General features: G+C 54.6%; 1 protein-coding gene across 1 annotated transcript in view; it reads left to right on the top strand.

Annotated features, from left to right (window-relative positions):
- CSMD1 (CUB and Sushi multiple domains 1) overlaps positions 1–17,429 on the top strand; it is a 157,262-nt gene that overhangs the window by 59,586 nt on the left and 80,247 nt on the right. Inside the window, exons 20-22 of the mRNA XM_036303902.1 lie at positions 1,296–1,420; positions 1,880–1,976; positions 4,513–4,617. Coding sequence (XP_036159795.1) covers positions 1,296–1,420; positions 1,880–1,976; positions 4,513–4,617 — 327 coding nt within the window. The remainder of the gene's footprint in view (positions 1–1,295; positions 1,421–1,879; positions 1,977–4,512; positions 4,618–17,429) is intronic.

Genomic DNA, 17,429 nt, shown 5'->3' with positions numbered 1-17,429 from the left:
AGTGATGAGAGAGAATCACTGATTGCCTGCCTCCTGCACGCCCCCCACTGGGGATGAAGCCTGCAACCCGGGCCTGTGCCCTGACCGGGAATGGAACCATGATCTCCTGGTTCATAGGTCGACACTAAACCACTGGGCCACACTGTCGGGCTGTAATTCCCTTTAATCAGCGTGTGCTGACGAGAATGCGCAGTGTAGCAGGTGAGGCAGCCCGAGTGGCGACCACGCTGTGTAAGAACCCCCCGCAGAACCGTGATTGGCACTTGAAGTCATTTGTATGTTTCCAGCGCCCCCTCCCCTCCCTGGACCTGCTCAGAGATGTCGTTAGCACGGCTGGGAGTTAGCCGCACGTCTGTGTGGGGAGAACAGTCCGGAAGCTCCCGCACATGGGGGGTAGATGATCCCACACGCAGGTCCCTGCAGAGCCGCCCTCGCTAAACTCATGGCGTCTCAGGGCCTTGACCAGATTTCCCTCCCGACACAAGGTCTCCGCCTCCCGGCATCGTCAACAATAACCCACGGCATTGCTGATGCGAAGAAGGCGGCGAGATTAGACCTGAGCCAAAAACCCGCTTAAGCCCGGCCGGCGTGGCTCAGTGTTTGAGCATCGACCTATGAACCGGGAGGTCACAGTTCAATTCCCGGGTGGTGGGCTGTTATGCCCAGATTTCAAGATCCCCCAAGACAGACCACCAGGGAGCCGAGTCCGATGCAAAAGCATAGAGTCATTTATTCAAGCCCGGGCTTGGTCCCCCTCCGCCTCCATGACTGGATGTGAGAGAGAGCCCCGAGTCCCAAGAGAACAAAGAATTTATAGGGCTTGGGGAGAGGGGTGGAGGTACTTGGTTGATTCGGTTGGTTGAGTGAGGGCCGGGTGCTAGTTTCCCTTGCTTTCCCATTGGCTGAGATGAGGGCAGGCTGAGTAACTGATACATTCTGTGGCTTTCCGGGCAGGAGGAGTTAGGGACACAGCTATCAGTTCCGTTCTGTTCTTTTACTATCAGTTCCGTTCTGTCCCTTCAGGGCTCCATTCCCAGTGGGGATGGGGGTGGGGGAGGGGAGGACGGGTGTGCAGGAAGCAGCTGATCCATGAGTCGCTTTCATCATTGATGTCTCTATCTCTCTCCCCCTTGGCCTTCCTCTCTGAAAACAATAAAAATATATATTTTTAAAAATGCTACTGAAGGTATGGCAGTCCACGTAAAAGCTCTCTTAGTGGCTGCTCACGGGGAAAGAATGCTCCGCACCAGCCAGCGCGGCCTCCCCGGCCTCACGCTCCCTCTCCGTGTCCCCAGTGCCCTGCAGCGGCAGCTTCACGCAGCGGAGGGGCACGGTCCTGTCGCCCGGGTACCCGGAGCCCTACGGGAACAACCTCAACTGCGTCTGGCGGATCCTGGTGGCCGAGGGCTCGGGCATTCAGGTGGGTCCTCCCTCGGCCGGGCGGGCGCAGCCAGGCCCTGGGCGCCTTCTCTCGCCTTGGGTGTTGGTTGGTTTAAACCTACAAACCTAGTCGGCTTCTCTCTTCTTCCCATTTCCACAAAGGGTCTCTAGGCACGCTTCTGTGTGAAAATCAAACCATAGATTCTCACCATGTTGACGTTGTTGGAAAGAACAGAATAGCAAACCCCACAGATTATTCTTGCTTGAAACCGCTGTCCGTTCAACACATAGAAACGCGTTTGCTTCTCTCTGTGGGCAAACTGTGTTAATAGCCCACAACCCGCGGGCAGGGCCTGTGGAAGTGCCGGTGCCCTCCCTGCGGTTGGTTCTCTTGGCTCCGCTTTCCTCTCGTGTCCACGTTGAGTTTCATAAAAGCCTCGTTGCCGTGGGCCGGTTTTTGCACCGAAGACACACGTTAACCCCCTGTTGCCTGTGGCAGATCCAGGTCATCAGCTTCGCCACCGAGCAGAACTGGGACTCCCTGGAGATCTACGACGGCGGGGACGCCACGGCGCCCAGGCTGGGCAGCTTCTCAGGTGAGACACGCCGTCCCCGTCCCTGTGGGCCGGGTCATCACACCAGCAAACACCCTGCCTGGCACTGCCCACGGGCCGTGTCCCATGCCCTCGTCCTAGGCAGAGGGTCCTAGGTGTCGGCAGTCCGGGAGCGGAGCGCCCACGGCGGGAGGAGAGGGCTTCCTCCTCAGCGAGCCGGCGCCCTCGCCCTCATCAGATGCCCGCAGCAGACGGGCCCGCGTGGCCACAGCAGCCAGGCCCGCGGTGCAGGCTCCCGGGGGGGCGACGGGCTGACAGTCAGGAGCCCAAGTCGCCGACCTCCCTTTCCCGCGTGGTGGTGTGTTGAGGGTCTGGTCAGGGAGGGACGGGCAGGGTGGGCTGGCGCTGTCGGGGGGTTGGGGAGACGTGTGGGAACTGGGACACAGTGAATGGACGGAGGTGTAAACAGTCACCCCCCCAGCACTGCTCCCCCCGCCCCCCCCGCCCGCTCCCAGCCCTGGGGTCTGTCTCTCTGCCCTTCACCCTGAGGAGCCAGTGCTGCTCCGGAAAAGAACCTGCAGGAAGCACAGGGCCGGCTCCTACCCCCAGGAGAGCTCAGGCGGCCACAGTGAGGCAGCAAGAAGCAGAGTTGAGGAGGGGCGTCCTCAGGGGAATTCAGGGAGCAGCTGGCTGCTGCCAGGTGGGGTGGGGTCAGCAGGGGACGGGGTGAGCGCTGATGTCCTGGGAAGGAGACGCAGGGGGGTGGTAGGAGGGCGGGGCGGCCGGAGGAGATGGAGCCCATTCAGCAGGGCACAGCGGCCAGTCCAGGGGCTCAGGCCACAGGCAGCACGGGCAGGTGGCCTCGGTCAGATGCGCTGGGCCTGTAGTCAGATGCGCTGGGCCTGTGGTCAGCTGTGGGTCTTTCTGCAAATGTCACCCCCAAATCCACAAGCGGTACAGGTGAGGGGCAGCCAGTGTCACCCAGGTGGGACAGAGGCAGGTGGAGTCGGTCTCAGGGGCGCTTTCTCTTTCCCTTTCTTTTTCTGTTGTTGGTATTCCTCACCGGAGCGTATTTTCTCATTGATTTTTTGAGAAAATGGAAGAGAGAGGGAGAGATAGAGAGAGAGAAAGACGGATGTGAAAGAGACACGTTGACTGGTGGCCTCCGCACGGGCCCTGACCAGGGCCAGAGATCAAGCCTGCGACCCAGGTACATGCCCTTGACCGAAATCGAACCCGGGACCCTTCCATCCGCGGGCTGACGCTCTGACCATTGAGCACGACCAGCCAGGGCAGTGTCTCTTCCTTGTGTTGCTGGTGAATGGGTCCTGAGCTGGGCCCACACGGGTGCAGCCGGCCATCCCGGGCCTCCTCCCTCCCCTTCTCCTCCGAGACGCGCTGAGGCCGGGCGGTGCCCTGCTCGCTGGCCGCCTGGCCGGCACGTTGCCCGGGCGGAGCCTGGGGCGGGAGGGGTGCTCCTCAGAAAGACTCCGTGCCTTTGTGGAAACGGGCCAGGCCACCCCACCTTACAGGCTCCACCATTTCCAGGCAAGGAAACGTTATGTAAGATAAGCCTGTGTTCTTCTCTTCACACGTGATTGTCTGAAACCCCCTCCTCTCACGGCGGGAACATTATTCCGTGTGACTCCCCCAGGGCTGCAGAGAGCACAGCGGGGACAGAGCATCCTGGGAGTGACACCAGCCAGGCTGCCACGGCCCCGCCTCCAGGAGCTCGCGTGGCTACGCCGGGTCCCTGCTCTGTCCCTGGGCCCCTGCTCTGTCCCTGGGTCCTGCTCTGTCCCAGTGAAAAAATACTGGTTATATTTCAAAGGAAAGCAAGTGAGAAGCCCCGAGCACAGTGAAATATAAGGATGTGTGTTCCTTCCTAAAGATGTATAATTTTATTGATTTCAGAGAGGAAGGGAGAGAGAGAGAGAAACATCCATGATGAGAGAGAATCACTGACCGGCTGCCTCCTGCACGCCCCGCACTGGGGATCGAGCCTGCAACCCGGGCATGTGCCCTGACCAGAATCGAACCGTGACCTCCTGGTTCATAGCTCAACGCTCAACCACCGAGCCACGCTGGCCGGGCAAGCACGTGTGTTCTGACCCTGAGATGTAGACAGAGGGACTGAGGAGGGCAGAGAACATGTGTGACTTTTACTGCCCCCGGGGCAAGGGACAGGCTCAACGTAGGAACATAGAAGCTGAGACTCAGTGTGAGCCTGTGGGATCAGACAGCCCTGGGCTGGGAAATGTGGACAGACTTCCCCAGGCCCGGCCAGCGTGGCCCAGTGGGTGAGCACGGAGCTGGGAACCAGGAGGTCGCGGTTCAATTCCCAGTCAGGGCACAGGCCCGGGTTGCGGGCTCCGTCCCTAGTGTGGGACGTGCAGGAGGCGGGCGATCCATTATTCTCTCATCATTGATATTTCTCTCCCACTCCCTCTCCCTTCCTCTCTGAAATCAATAAAAACATATTTTTAAAAACCCCACGACACACTATCCCCACGTGTTTTGCATCCGGGAAAGTGGATGCACGTGTGACGCTCAGTGGCCATGTCCACCCTCCTTCCAGGGACCACGGTGCCTGCCCTGCTCAACAGCTCGTCCAACCAGCTCTACCTGCACTTCCAGTCGGACATCAGTGTGGCCGCCGCCGGCTTCCACCTGGAGTACAAAAGTAAGGCCCTCCCGGCACCTGCCCCCCCCACCCCCTGGCACCTGCCCCCTCCCAGCACCTGCCCCCTCCCAGCACCTGCCCCCACCCTCAGCACCTGCCCCTACCCCAGCACCTGCCCCATCCCAGCACCTGCCCCCGCCCCCAGCACCTGCCCCCACCCCCAGGACCTGCCCCTCTGCCCCCCGCCCCCAGCACCTGCCTCCGCCCCCAGCACCTGCCTCCGCCCCCAGCACCTGCTCCCACCCCCAGCACCTGCCCCCACCCCCAGCACCTGCCCCCACCCCCAGCACCTGCTCCCACCCCCGGGACCTGCCCCCACCCCTGGGACCTGCCCCTCCGCCCCCCACCCCCAGCACCTGCCTCCCGTTGCCCAACTGGGGAGTGTCGTTAGAGGAAAATGAGCCCAGCCTCTTACTCCGCAGTGAAGTGTCTCCTGCATCTATGTTCCAAAGTGGGCTGAACCGAATCTCCCTCTAAGAAATATGTACGAGGAAGGACAAATTACCGGGGAGAGTGGGTGGGAGGGCCTGGAATAATTAGATGAAGCTACGGCTCCATTTCAGGTTGTTTGCACTAAAAGGCATAAAAAGTAACCTTTGCGATGTCGCTGGTCCTCCTGTGATAGGGACTCTTCCCACCAGCACCCAGGAGAGAGAGAACGGCAATTTCCAAGCAGATTATGGCCACGCGCCCTTTCGTTCCGAGTCTCCGCGGCTGTGAATAGCGGCCCAGAGCCACCCCTGTGCTGCCTGCATCCGTGCATTTTTCATTTTAATTGGAAGAACGTATCGCAGAGGAGCCGCTAACCTTTTAAAAATGGATGCGCAGCTGAGTTAATAGTCCACTAAACGGATGACAAAGGTCAGGGTCACAAATCTCCGGGGTGGTGGGTGACGCAGGCAGACGCTGCGAGAGCGAGCGGTGAGCATTTCCGATGCGTGGGTTTATTTCAGGACGCGCTTTCCAGCACTAAAAGCGCTCCATGCGCTTCCTCTCCTTTAACGAGCAGTTGCAAACAGGCGATGCGCGGCTCCGCAGCAGGAAGTGGTCTTTGGACCGAGATAAACAGTTTGCCGGACGCCACGGCACATGCGTCTCCGAAAGGCCAGGGTCCCGGCGGACGATGCATCTTCTGCCGCCGACACGGAGCCCAGGGCTGCTGCTCATCCCGTGGAACCTCCCTGCTTCTGCACGGGCATGTGTGTGCAATTACTCGCCGTTTGGTTGACGAGGACTGCTGTGGCGACAGTGGGGATGGTGCTGTGGGTGTTACTGATGGAGAATGTGTCTGGGAAACCTGCTGCCTGGCTACATCACGCACATGTGTAGGTGGGAGGATAAGCCTTCTTTATGTCAGGGTTCGTAAATCCGGTAATATCTTCAGAAGTGTTAGAAGTGAGGGGTCCTCCTCTCTTTTCCTCGCAAGGTTGTTATCTCGTGTTTTCTGGCGTGTCCCTCACTTCTGACGGGTGGAGGTGCGAGTGGAAGAAGGAGCCACAACGAGTGTTGTGTGCACTTAGCCGTGGACTGGCCACTCCAACCACACAATCATCTCCTTTCCCTGAATTCCCGGCCAATGTGCTTCCTTACAAGAGGGTGACAGCTGTTTCTCACAGATACGACTCTTGTTCAAGGATCTGAGGCCTTCTTTAATTGCTTAATGTAGTTGTTTATTTTTTAATGTGGCCGAACATAATGCTGCGTTTTTGTTTGTTTGTTGTTGTTGTTTTTAGTAACTCCTTTCAGATGCTAACACCATCCTGATAGCTCATGCCATTCCTTGTCTGTGGATCTCCAGGCAGGCCTTTCCCTGCTCTCATTCTCTCAGCCAGGTCACAGCGTGGGTTCTAGAAAGTGTACCCCGGACTCGGTCAACACGGACAGTGGAGGGGGTGGTGAAGGAAGCGGCCGAGAGACCATCCTGTAAGGACAGGGGAAGGCCTCTCTTTTTCCTTGTGGTGGCCTTCCACCATTTATGAGAAGTACCTGGTAATTAAACACCAGGATTGTTGTCTTAACAAACAGCCGCTCTGTTCAAACTGAGGGACGAGATAGCTGCTCTCAAGGCTACATTCTTGCTACACCTCCTCCCTGCTGTTTTCACATCTCGGATAATTCCCACCAAGGAGTCTCTAGTTAGAAAGTTTCCTTCCTCGCCCCCCTTCAAACAGGCCTCTTTTGAATTATTCATCATGTTTGCTCTAAGCGTGTGTTGCAGGCGTGGGGAAAATACTGATAAGACACTTCCTAGGACATCTGTAGGACTGTCGCCCAAAAAACAAACTCCACTTCAGCGCTGAACCCTCCTCCCTTCCTTGTCACTTAGAAACAGCCCAGGCTTACAAAGGGAAGCCGCCCTTTTTTAACGACACTTGGCCCTTTCCCTTCGTGGAAAGTAAAATAAACTTCCTCTCTGTATCTCCTCCTTTGGCTGTGAATTACTTCACAGCCCGTGTTGGCAGCCAAACCCCAACACGTCCGACATTTGTAATCTGTTGACGTAGTTCTGCATCTGCCTTGAAATATGTATGGCCAATCGGCAAGTTTCTAAACTCAGACTTTTCACTAAAAATTCTATCCATGAAATAGTAATAAAACCACCAACAAGCACGCGCTCTGTGCCAGCTCGAAGCGTGTCACAGCTGTTGGCGTATGTCCTGTCTTGGAGGTGTGCTCAGCTTTCAAAGGCGACGGAGCAGGACGTGGGTGTTCTCTGTGGGCCCAGGTCTCGGTCACCCTGCTGATACGTGACTGAGAGACGGACGCGAGTGCTCCTCATCGTGAGGAGGGATTTCCACGCAGGAGCAGGTGTGTGTGGACCCCAGCGGTCCTGTTGCACCAGCGATGACAGCGAGGGTCCCGTCATCGGATGGTACGTGGCAGGTCCAGGAGCCTGTGGGTCAGGTCCAGCGGGCCTGGCCCTGAAACCGGAGCTGATCCGGGTCGGCCACACCAGCTCCCGGTTCTCTCGGTGGAGATGAGGACGAGGCCGCTCCAATCAGCCCGCTCTTCTTTCCGAAGGACCGCTGGTCCGTTTCTCTAACCGGGAGACAGACCCTTTGGTGTGAAGGGATGGATCGTAAAACACTAAGGAAACCAAAAGCTTCTAAGGTGGTCTGGCCCCACGGTGTGACCCAGATTTCTGTGAATTTACAGAATCCACGTAAAGGCTGAAAATCGAGGCGTTTTCCAATGTCCCTGCCTTCACCAGCCTCTCCCCCCTACACTGTGAGCCTCACTGGACGTGGGACATGTTACACAGCAGGATCCTCCCCTGTCACTCTTGCTCTAGGCTCTTTATCCAGAGAAATAACCCAACAAAAACAAAAAAAAATGAGCAAACAAATATCTGGGAACTTCAGATTATAGACATGTAGATAGTGATGATGCTGGTTTATCCTGAAAATACAAAATCAGACCGAAAGGTGTATGAAATAGAACCTGCTACTGGGGACAACATGGGGAGAACTATTCTTGAATCAATAGGAAAGTATTATATAGAAATGTTTGCATAGAAGTATATAAGCGTCTATCTATAATAATAAAAGCATAATACGCTAGTTAGTCCCGACTGCTGAACAGCGGAACAACCATCCGGACGACCTTCTGGACGAAGCCAGGGCTGCGAGGGCCGAGCCCCTCGCACGAATTTCATGCATGGGGCCTCTAGTTGCTGTATATACTGACACGTTATATTAATCGAGAATATACTGCCTTTCTCCCAGCCGGTGGGGCTCAGTTTGTTGGAGCGCCATCCTATTCACCAAAAGGCGGCAGGTTTGTTTCCCGGTCAGGGCACATACCCAGGTTTCGGGTTGAAACTTCTGTCCAGTGCTTATAGGAGGAAACCGGAAGCAGGTCGATGTTTCCCTCTCACATCGACGTCTCTCTCTCTCTCTCTCTCTCTCTCTCTCTCTCTCTCTCTCTCTCTCTCTCTCTCTCTCCCTCCCTCCCTCTCAAATCAATTTTTAAAAAAGAACATGCTGCTGTGACGTATGTGATATGTCACATACGCCATGTGTAGAGCACTAGACGTGTGCTCGCTGAGCTCAGTGGGATTTGGTGGGAGAATCGCTAATGAGATTAAACATATGGGTTCTGTTGGATTGTTTCCATTTGTCGTATTTGTATTCTGTGGATTTTCCCCTCTTTTCCTGCCAGCTTTGGTTTAATTGAGTCTTATTATTGCTCCAATCTGTCTCCACAATGGGCTCATTGGATGAAACTGTTTAAAACTTTAATGGTCTCCCTAGAATTTAAAATATCCGTCATTAATACAGCACAGCTTACCTTCAGATGATACTCTGTCACTTTGTGAATATTACAATAACCTAAAAGGCATATACGTTTCATTTCTTTTTTCTTTTATGGCATTCTTATTTCATCTTTTATTTTACTTGTTATAGAGCCCACAGCATATTTGAACTATTTCAGTGTGCATAGTCAATATTCTTTGGAGTAATCAACTCTAAGAAAACATATTTCTATTTGCCTTTATTTCAGTGACTTACAGCTTTTGATGTCTTTGGGGAGACCTGGCTTCTCTTTGATTTTCTTCCATCTGAAGAACTTCTGGGACTTTTCTGTGGGCCAGGCCCACTGACCTGAATCCTCCAGCTTCTGGTGTTTCCTGAAGGTCGTCATGTCACCTTCGGTTCTGAGAGGGGTTGGGCTGAGCGTCGGAGCCTGAGCGGAAAGGTGTGGTTTTCGCATGTCAATGATGCCTCCCCATGGAATTCTCACTTCTTAGTTCATGAGGACAAGCTGCATTTCTTAGGCACTTGTCCCTGCTCTCTGCCTTCCTTGAAGCTTTTTTTTTTATCTTGTATTTTCAGCAGGTGGACTAGGAGGTGTCTGTGTGTGTGTGTGTGTGTGTGAGTATGTGTGTGTGTGAGTGTGTGCACAGGCGTGATATTCATCCTGCTGGGGGCATGCTCCCCTTCTCAGATCTGTGGTTTGGTGTCATTCCTCATGAACAACTCTTGGCCATCACCATCCCGCATGTTTCGTTAGCCCTGTCTCTCTCCCGCTTCTTCTGGGACCCCTACTGCTGGGGTCCAGCCCCAGCGGGTCCAGGGGTCCCCAAAGGTGTGGACGGAGTCGGCGAAGAAGGAATGACACGGAGACAGGGTTCAGTTGATCAGCAGCCTAGCCAGGGTCTCTAGCCAGGATCTCCAGCCAAGTTCTGGTCTGGATCTCCAGCGAAGTTCTGGTTAGGATCTGCAGCCAGGTTCTGTGTCCATGTTCTCTTGCTAGGTTCTCCAGGTTCTCCAGCCAGGCTCTGTAGCCATGTTCCCTCGCTAGGTTCTCCAGCCAGGTTCTGTCCAGGTTCTCCAGCCAGATTCAGTCACCAGGTTCTAGTCAGGTTCTCTTGCCAATTTCTGTAGTCAGGTGCAGTCCAGGATCTTTTGCCATGTTCTCTCCAGCGAAGTTCTTCTGTCTCTAGGTTCTGTGTAGGTTCTGTCTTCTAAGTTCTGTGTTCTAAGTTCTGTGTCTTTCTGTCTTGTTACATCTGTATTTATACCAGTTGATTCAATCCTATCAATCTCAATTACAAAGGTTAGGGCGTTTCTTATCTCCATTCCAGGGAGTAAAGATTATGTAGCTTAAGCATGATTGTTCATAGTTAAAGTGATTAATTACCCGCCTGGCACTTAGTTAAGAGGTTTTATTCCCTCCCTAACTTCAGGGGAAAATCCCTACCTGGGGAAACAACCTTTCTCGGAGAGGTGACCTTGGTTAAAACACATAGTGCCAAGAAGGTGAGCAAACATTTTAAGAACAGTATGCCATATATGCCAGGTCCCTTGAAACAGCAAGCATGGACCGGCTCCCGGACCCTACCTCTCCCGTGTCCGGACCATCTCGGTGGCTGCACATCCTCTCCCCGTGTCCGGACCATCTGCGGTGGCTGTACCTCCTCTCCCCGTGTCCATCAGGCCATCGGAGGTGGCTGCACATCCCCGTGTGCTCAGCTCTGTCTCATCCGCATCTCTCCGTGGGTCCCAGTTTGCATAATTGCTATTAACCTTTCTTCAGAGTCACCGCGTCGTTCCTCAGCCGTGTCCATCCACTAATGAGCTCACGAAGGCCCTTCCTCCCGGAGGCTGTGGTTCTCCCTCTAGATCTCTGTCTTATAATTATTGTCGCTGCAGTAATTACTCCCGCCCCTCATGCCTGCTGCCTTTTCTTCTGGATCCTTTCACACGTTTCTCATAGTTATTTTATGTTGTTGCTTAATGTTCCCATTGTGAGGGTGTACGCTGAGTCTGCTAGATCGCCAGGCAAGAGGTTGTCTCTTTCTTGCATTTACGTGTGTCGCACAGTGTCTTGCTAAAACTGGACGCTGGGAGCCCGGCCAGCCTGGCTCTGTGGTTGAGCATCGACCTATGAACCAGGAGGTCAAGGTTTGATTCCCGGTCAGGGCACATGCCCAGGTTCCAGGTTCAATCCCCAGTGTGGGGTGTGCAGAAAGCAGCCAATCCATGGTTCTCATCTCATTGATGTTTCTCTCCCCCTCGCTCTCCCTTCCTCTCTGAAATCAATAAAAATAATATATATATATATTTTATGGACACTGAGTAAAACTGCAGAGACTGCTGGTAATCTTTGTGCCCGAGAATCACACCCACTTCTGCTGTGTCCATCCAGCTGGACTGGAGTGGGCTTGAGTCCTGTCGTTGCTATGGTTACTCCCCTGCACCCCAGGCTTCAGGTCCCTTGAGGTGAGGGGCAAGGGGGCGGGGGGGGTGGGGAGCTGCCACTGCCATGTGCTTAGTGTGAGGGCTTTTTCTCAGTGTCCATCCTCCACCTTCAGCGTTCAGTCACGCCTAAAAACCTTCCAGAGGAGGTGTCCTCCCCCACACCCTGCCCCGCCCAGGGTGGGCTGTGAGTCCCTCGGTGCCGGCTCACCCTGAGGCCAGGCTGCTCTGTGCTGCTCTCCCCGCCTCCGCCCAACCTGAGAGCCTGCCCCCCTCGCAGCCCTCGATCTCCGCCTGTGGTTGAATCCGGGGCCTGCCCTGCATCCCCAGCGCAGGAGGCCACAGCCTTGAATGACAAAGGACCACGCGGCCTCCTCGCCAGTCCAGGTGGAAACGGTCTTTCCATCCATCCTTCTCCAGACGACACTCCTCTTTGTGCCCAGGAGGTACACGTCTTGCTGCCCCTCTCCCAGCGGTTAACGTTTTATTTCCTAAAAGTGAGGGACCCCCTGGAGCACACCCACTTCATGCCCTTCCGTCCAGAGACAGGTGATGCGGTGGCTGATGTCCCCAGTGCTTCCCTGAGACCCGGAGGGGCCGGGGGCGAAGGACATGCTCCCCTGCCCGGGCCCTGAGCTCTGGGTGCGAGGGCTCGGCAGGCGCTGAGACTTCGTGTTGGTTCTTCCCAGGAGCGTGACAGTCGGTCCCCTTTCTCCTGGTCCTGTCAGCAGCAGGTGCACGTCCCGTCTCTCCTCGAAGGGGCTGGTCCTTCTTTGCAGGGGATGTCACCCGGGTGCCTTCAGCCTCACCTCTTTGATGAGTTCAAACAGTGATGATTCGTGCTTACATTTTTCTCGTTGTTCACTTGGATGTTTTAATTTTACGTCATTCTGTTCCCAAGTAGAAGTGGAAATCCTCTTACGGTTTTATTTTTTAAAATATGTTTTTATTGACTGTAGAGAGAAGGGGAGGGGGGGAGAGAGAAACATCGATGTGAGAGATAAATACCCGTCAGCTGCCTCCTGCACGTCCTCTACTGTCGATCAGCCTACAACCTGATCCTGTGCCTGACCTGGAGCTGAACCAGCCAGCCACTCCGGCTGGGCTTTTATGGGCTTTACTGTGGCTTTAGTTCAGGGATAAGTTTATGGTCACCAGGATTATATTCACATCCACTGTGGAGAAGGGTTTCTCACACGCTCACTTTAAAGTGAAATGACCTATCCGTCTATCTGTGTCTACCATCCACTTAGCTAATTCACGCATTAGTTTAACGTAGTGATACACCATCTCATAGCGGAACAAAATTCAGAGAAATTTGCAAATGCATTACAGAATTAAATTCAATATATGGTTATATTGCAGAAACACTATGGGCAAATACGCCCATCCTACTGAGACTCGCTCCTCACTTAGAGATTGCTGGTATAGAGACGATTCTGATTTTCCCATGTGGCAGTCCTTGCTTAGGAATCACATTTTCCTAATAAAACCTTCTCTATTGGGTGAGACCACCGTGGGGATTGAGCATATGCGTATTTCTGTCTTGCTAAGTTGGGAGTTTTGTCTGGGTCGGCATGAGCCGTACGATGGCCTGTCTGATGCGTTATTATTTGCCATTATAAAATATATAAAATATTTTGCTATCATACGGGATTCAGACTTTGACTTTTCCGATATTAACTTATCTAGAGCCGACTGTGATATTGTTGTACAGGTACAAAAGTTCAAAAGTTATTATTCACAATTAAATAGTTTGTGTATGTACTTGTGTAATTGGTAGGTATAGTGGGAAAAACTTGTAAATCATGAAAATATAAGACCTCACTGAGAAGATGCATAGTGAAATGAATTTAAAAAATAAGATTACTTAGATTTAAAGAAAGAAGAGTTAACCTGTACACTCTTTGGGTATTTCATGCAACTTCAAAAAAAAAAATACATGCAACAGGGAAATCATATAACAAAGATAATTTTAAAAGCCAACCAAACCGAAGAGAAATACATAAGTATACCAGCCACTTATTTTGAGAGAACTGCTATTATTCGGCACTAAACTTAGCTTTTAATTTCTGGCAATGAAAGCGGAAATGATGTAGAACTTTTTATTTAATTCGCTTTAAAAATGAAACCGAGTCGTCCAGAGAGATGGCACCGTCCTTGTTTATTGTTCTGGTTGATGTTTATAATGGCAAGGGAAGGGTCGCCACCGAAGGTTTCCCAGGAGGTGCAGAAGGAGCGTCCAGGCCGTCACGCACAGAAGGAGCGTCCGTGGCCGTTACACACAGAAGGAGCGTCCGTGGCCGTCACGCACAGAAGAAGCATCCGTGGCCGCCACGCACAGAAGGAGCGCCCGTGGCCGTCACGCACAGAAGGAGCGCCCGTGGCCGTCACGCACAGAAGGAGCGTCCGTGGCCGTCACGCACAGAAGGAGCGGCCGTGGCCGTCACGCACAGAAGGAGCGCCCGTGGCCGTCACGCACAGAAGGAGCGCCCGTGGCCGTCACGCACAGAAGGAGCGCCCGTGGCCGTCACGCACAGAAGGAGCGCCCGTGGCCGTCACGCACAGAAGGAGCGCCCGTGGCCGTCACGCACAGAAGGAGCGCCCGTGGCCGTCACGCACAGAAGGAGCGCCCGTGGCCGTCACGCACAGAAGGAGCGCCCGTGGCCGTCACGCACAGAAGGAGCGCCCGTGGCCGTCACGCACAGAAGGAGCGTCCGTGGCCGTCACGCACAGAAGGAGCGCCCGTGGCCGTCACGCACAGAAGGAGCGTCCGTGGCCGTCACGCACATTGTTGATATGACGCCCAGAGCATGCTACGTGAGCCGCGTGAACGTCTGCGGGGCCTGGGCCCTGGTCGGCAGAGGTTGTCCCTGCTCACTCATGTTGTCACGGACAGGCTCCCAAGCGCTTCCCTTTGTGCTGGTTTCAGGGCCTCTGTCCCCTCAGCTCTCCACCCCGTTTCCCTTGGGGGCCTCATTGGGGAGCAGGCACTCAGCGGGCAGTGTCTACAGGGGATGAAAGTTCTGGAAAACGGCTTAAGTCTTATGAAACAGAAAAGTCCTACGAGGAGGCTGCCCCAATAGAGCAGGCTAACTGCTACGTGGACGCTTCTGTGCGGCCCGCAAGTGATGGTCTAAGCATCCAAATGGCCCTGGCAGGGAGAGGGTCCCGCCCCCGGGATACACACGTTTGAGCGGCCGAGCGCTACAGCTGTGTGCGTCACCGTGTAGCTGCCGCGGGAGTTAACGTTACACGCCCGTCTCGCTGGACGGGACCGTTTCCTTCTAAAACTCGGCCCCGAATGAGCATCTGCGGCTCACCGTTCTCTGCAGACGCGGATGAGCGTGTGCACAGCGATGGCTGAGGCGCCTCCTCTCCGGGTGTCCGCCGGCCCCGTCCGCCTGCTCCTCACCTCCATTTCCGCCGGGACGAGAGTAGGATGAAGAGCAAAGAGCCTAGCTTGTTCCTCCCAGGACTCCTCCGCCCGCCGCTGTCCGGAGGTCAAAGCTAGTGGCTCTGTCTCCCAAGGTACTGGGTTTTTTTGTTTGTTTTGTTGTTGTTGTTAAATTTATTTTTATTGATTTCAGAGAAGAAGGGAAAGGCAGGGAGAGAGAGAAACATCAATGACGAGAGGGAATCATGGATCGGCTGCCTCCTGCACAGCCCGCACTGGGGATGGCGCCCACCACCTGGGCCTGTGCCCTGACCGGGACTCGAACCTCCACCTCCTGGCTCCTGGGTGGACGCTCACAGGTTGACCCTGGCTGGGCTCGGGCACTAGGTTTTGTGTCCTGCTGTTGCCGCCTGCTCCTTTCTGATGTTTGCGTTCTGGGTCGTGCACATGGTGGGTGTTTCTCTAAAAGGGCTTCCCCACCCAGACCCCTTATCCTTTTAGGCCCAGGGAGGGCTCCCCCTGCTGGGCGTGTGCCTCAGCCAGCGCCTGGCTCTGTGCCCTGTGCAGGAGGCATGGTTTCTGACCCGAAGTAGCCCCACCCATGACATAAACCCGCTCTGCACTGCGCTGGCGTCACTCCAGGTGCCTGGGCACTGCCCAGCTCTGGCCCAGGGCCCTCCATCGTTCGCAGACGTGGTGGGTCATCCTGTGAGTCCCGCTCCATCTGCAGCTCCGTCCCGGGCGCGCTTGTATCGGTGTGTTTGTCTCCAGGGTGTCACTAGGGGATGTGGCCACAAATGCCAAGCATCTCCGTGTCCTCAGCTTCTAACCTACACGGGCTACAGGGTGATGACGGGAGGGGAGGGGAGGGGAGGGGAGGGGAGGGGAGGGGAGGGGAGGGGAGGGGGCTCCATCTGCGTTTCCAGCGCCAAGGCCTGAGGGAGCGCCCCTGGGACTTCTCTGATGGCACACTGATTAATATATTTTTTGTTTCTTTTTTATTTATTCCGAAATTTTTTTATAATTTCTGCAGGTACAAATATAAATGCAAGTTACTTCTATTACAGGATGAGTTGGATTTACACATAAATTTCAAGGAAGGAGAAAATGAAAATAAATTAATATACAATAAATGCACTTAAATCAGCATGTAATAAACAGAGCAAATAAGTAAAGAACTATTATTTGTGAAGCAAGGGGGATTTCGTAACGGAACTTAATGTTGAGTTATGTGTCACAGCTGCTTTCTTTTAATTTAAACACCTGTTTCTGTGCTTTTGAACATGTTGGGGTTATGCTCTGGCCCTGGCCTGGCCTGGGGTGACCTTGATGTGTTATCACCCTAAGCAAGCTCTTCCCTATCCCATGCCGCAGTTAGACATTTTACACTGAGGCTTTACGCGCCTTTTTTCCGGAGCCAAATAAAACATTAGGTGATCTACGGGAGTTGATTTTGCCAATTTTTGATAGAAGGGAAAAGGTGAAATTCAATGTAGCTGTGATCTGTATTCTAACGTTAAAAGATGGAGGGAAATGAGATGTAAACCAATGAAACAAGTTAGAGGCCTAAGTGCTCTATTTTTTCATATTTAGCAATTTTACGGTCCATGAAAAGCCCCAAATGTGCTTGGAATTAAAAAAAAAAAAAATGCCACTTAATGCCTCTGGCGCTCTCTGCCTTTAACGTGCGGCCGTTCAGGGGGAAACCAGCTCTGACGTGGGGAGCGAGACGTGGCTCAGCCCTGCGCCCGCAGACAGACCGATGGGCTCCCAGCCCCTCCTGACCAGGTGTCCCCCGAAGCCTCCGGTCACGGTGGGGGTGAGGGCACCGCCCTCCCGTCGTCCCATCTCCCAGGTTTGGGGGAAGCTGAGGTGACGTGGTGGATCTTGGACGTTATCCCCAGGGACTGGGGCCTGTCCTGGGCAGACTGGACTCAGCAGCTTGGGCAGCACAGCCCCCGGCTCCCCACGCGGTGCTGAGGGGCTGGGAAGTGGAGGAGATGGCTCCCTCCTTCCCGCTGCAGGCGGTCTGCAGGCTGGGGCTGGGCAGCTGACCGGCCGCCTGGGCTTCCCCGAGCCTTTCCTTCCGTCAGAGGCCAGAGGCAGGCCCGAGCTCCCAGGGGATGAGCGTCCGCGTTGCCTCCCCGTCCGCACGCACTGCCTGTCCAGTGCGAGGCCGGGCCCAGCGCCCACCGAGTGCGTGGACACCGTGGGTGGCTCAGGCTCCTGCCCTCAGCAGCGGGCTGCGCTGTCCACCTCCAGCCTTGGACCTGTTGATAATTAGGTCTCTGGCTTTATGTTCCTTTTGTTGTTCATCCTCACCTGAGGGTGTTTTTCCATTGATTTTTAGAGAGACCGGGAGGGAGGGGGAGGGGGCGAGACAGAGAGAAACATCAGTGTGAGAGTAGCACATCAATGGGCTGCCTCCTGCATGCACCCGACCAGGGCCCGTGCCGGGTCGGAGCCCGCAACTAAGGTACGTGCCCTTGACCAGAATCGAACCTGGGACCCTTCAGTCTGCAGGCCGATGCTCTATCCACTGAGCCAAACGGAACAGGGCTCTGACTTTACAGTAAGTGAAGTCCGATGAGACAGTGAGCATGCGTGTGAGCAGAGATGGTGGGCCAGGTATCCGCGTGTGGACGGTCGCGTGGGCGGGCAGACTTGTCCTTCTCACGCGCACAGGGGCGCCGGCGGGCCCTGCTGGTGGCCGC

This window comes from Myotis myotis, unplaced genomic scaffold, assembly GCF_014108235.1.
Source record: "Myotis myotis isolate mMyoMyo1 unplaced genomic scaffold, mMyoMyo1.p scaffold_m19_p_39, whole genome shotgun sequence".
NCBI classification, from domain to species: Eukaryota; Metazoa; Chordata; class Mammalia; order Chiroptera; family Vespertilionidae; genus Myotis; species Myotis myotis.
Note: the sequence above shows the minus strand (reverse complement) of the source record. Positions and strands in the feature narration are given on the sequence as shown.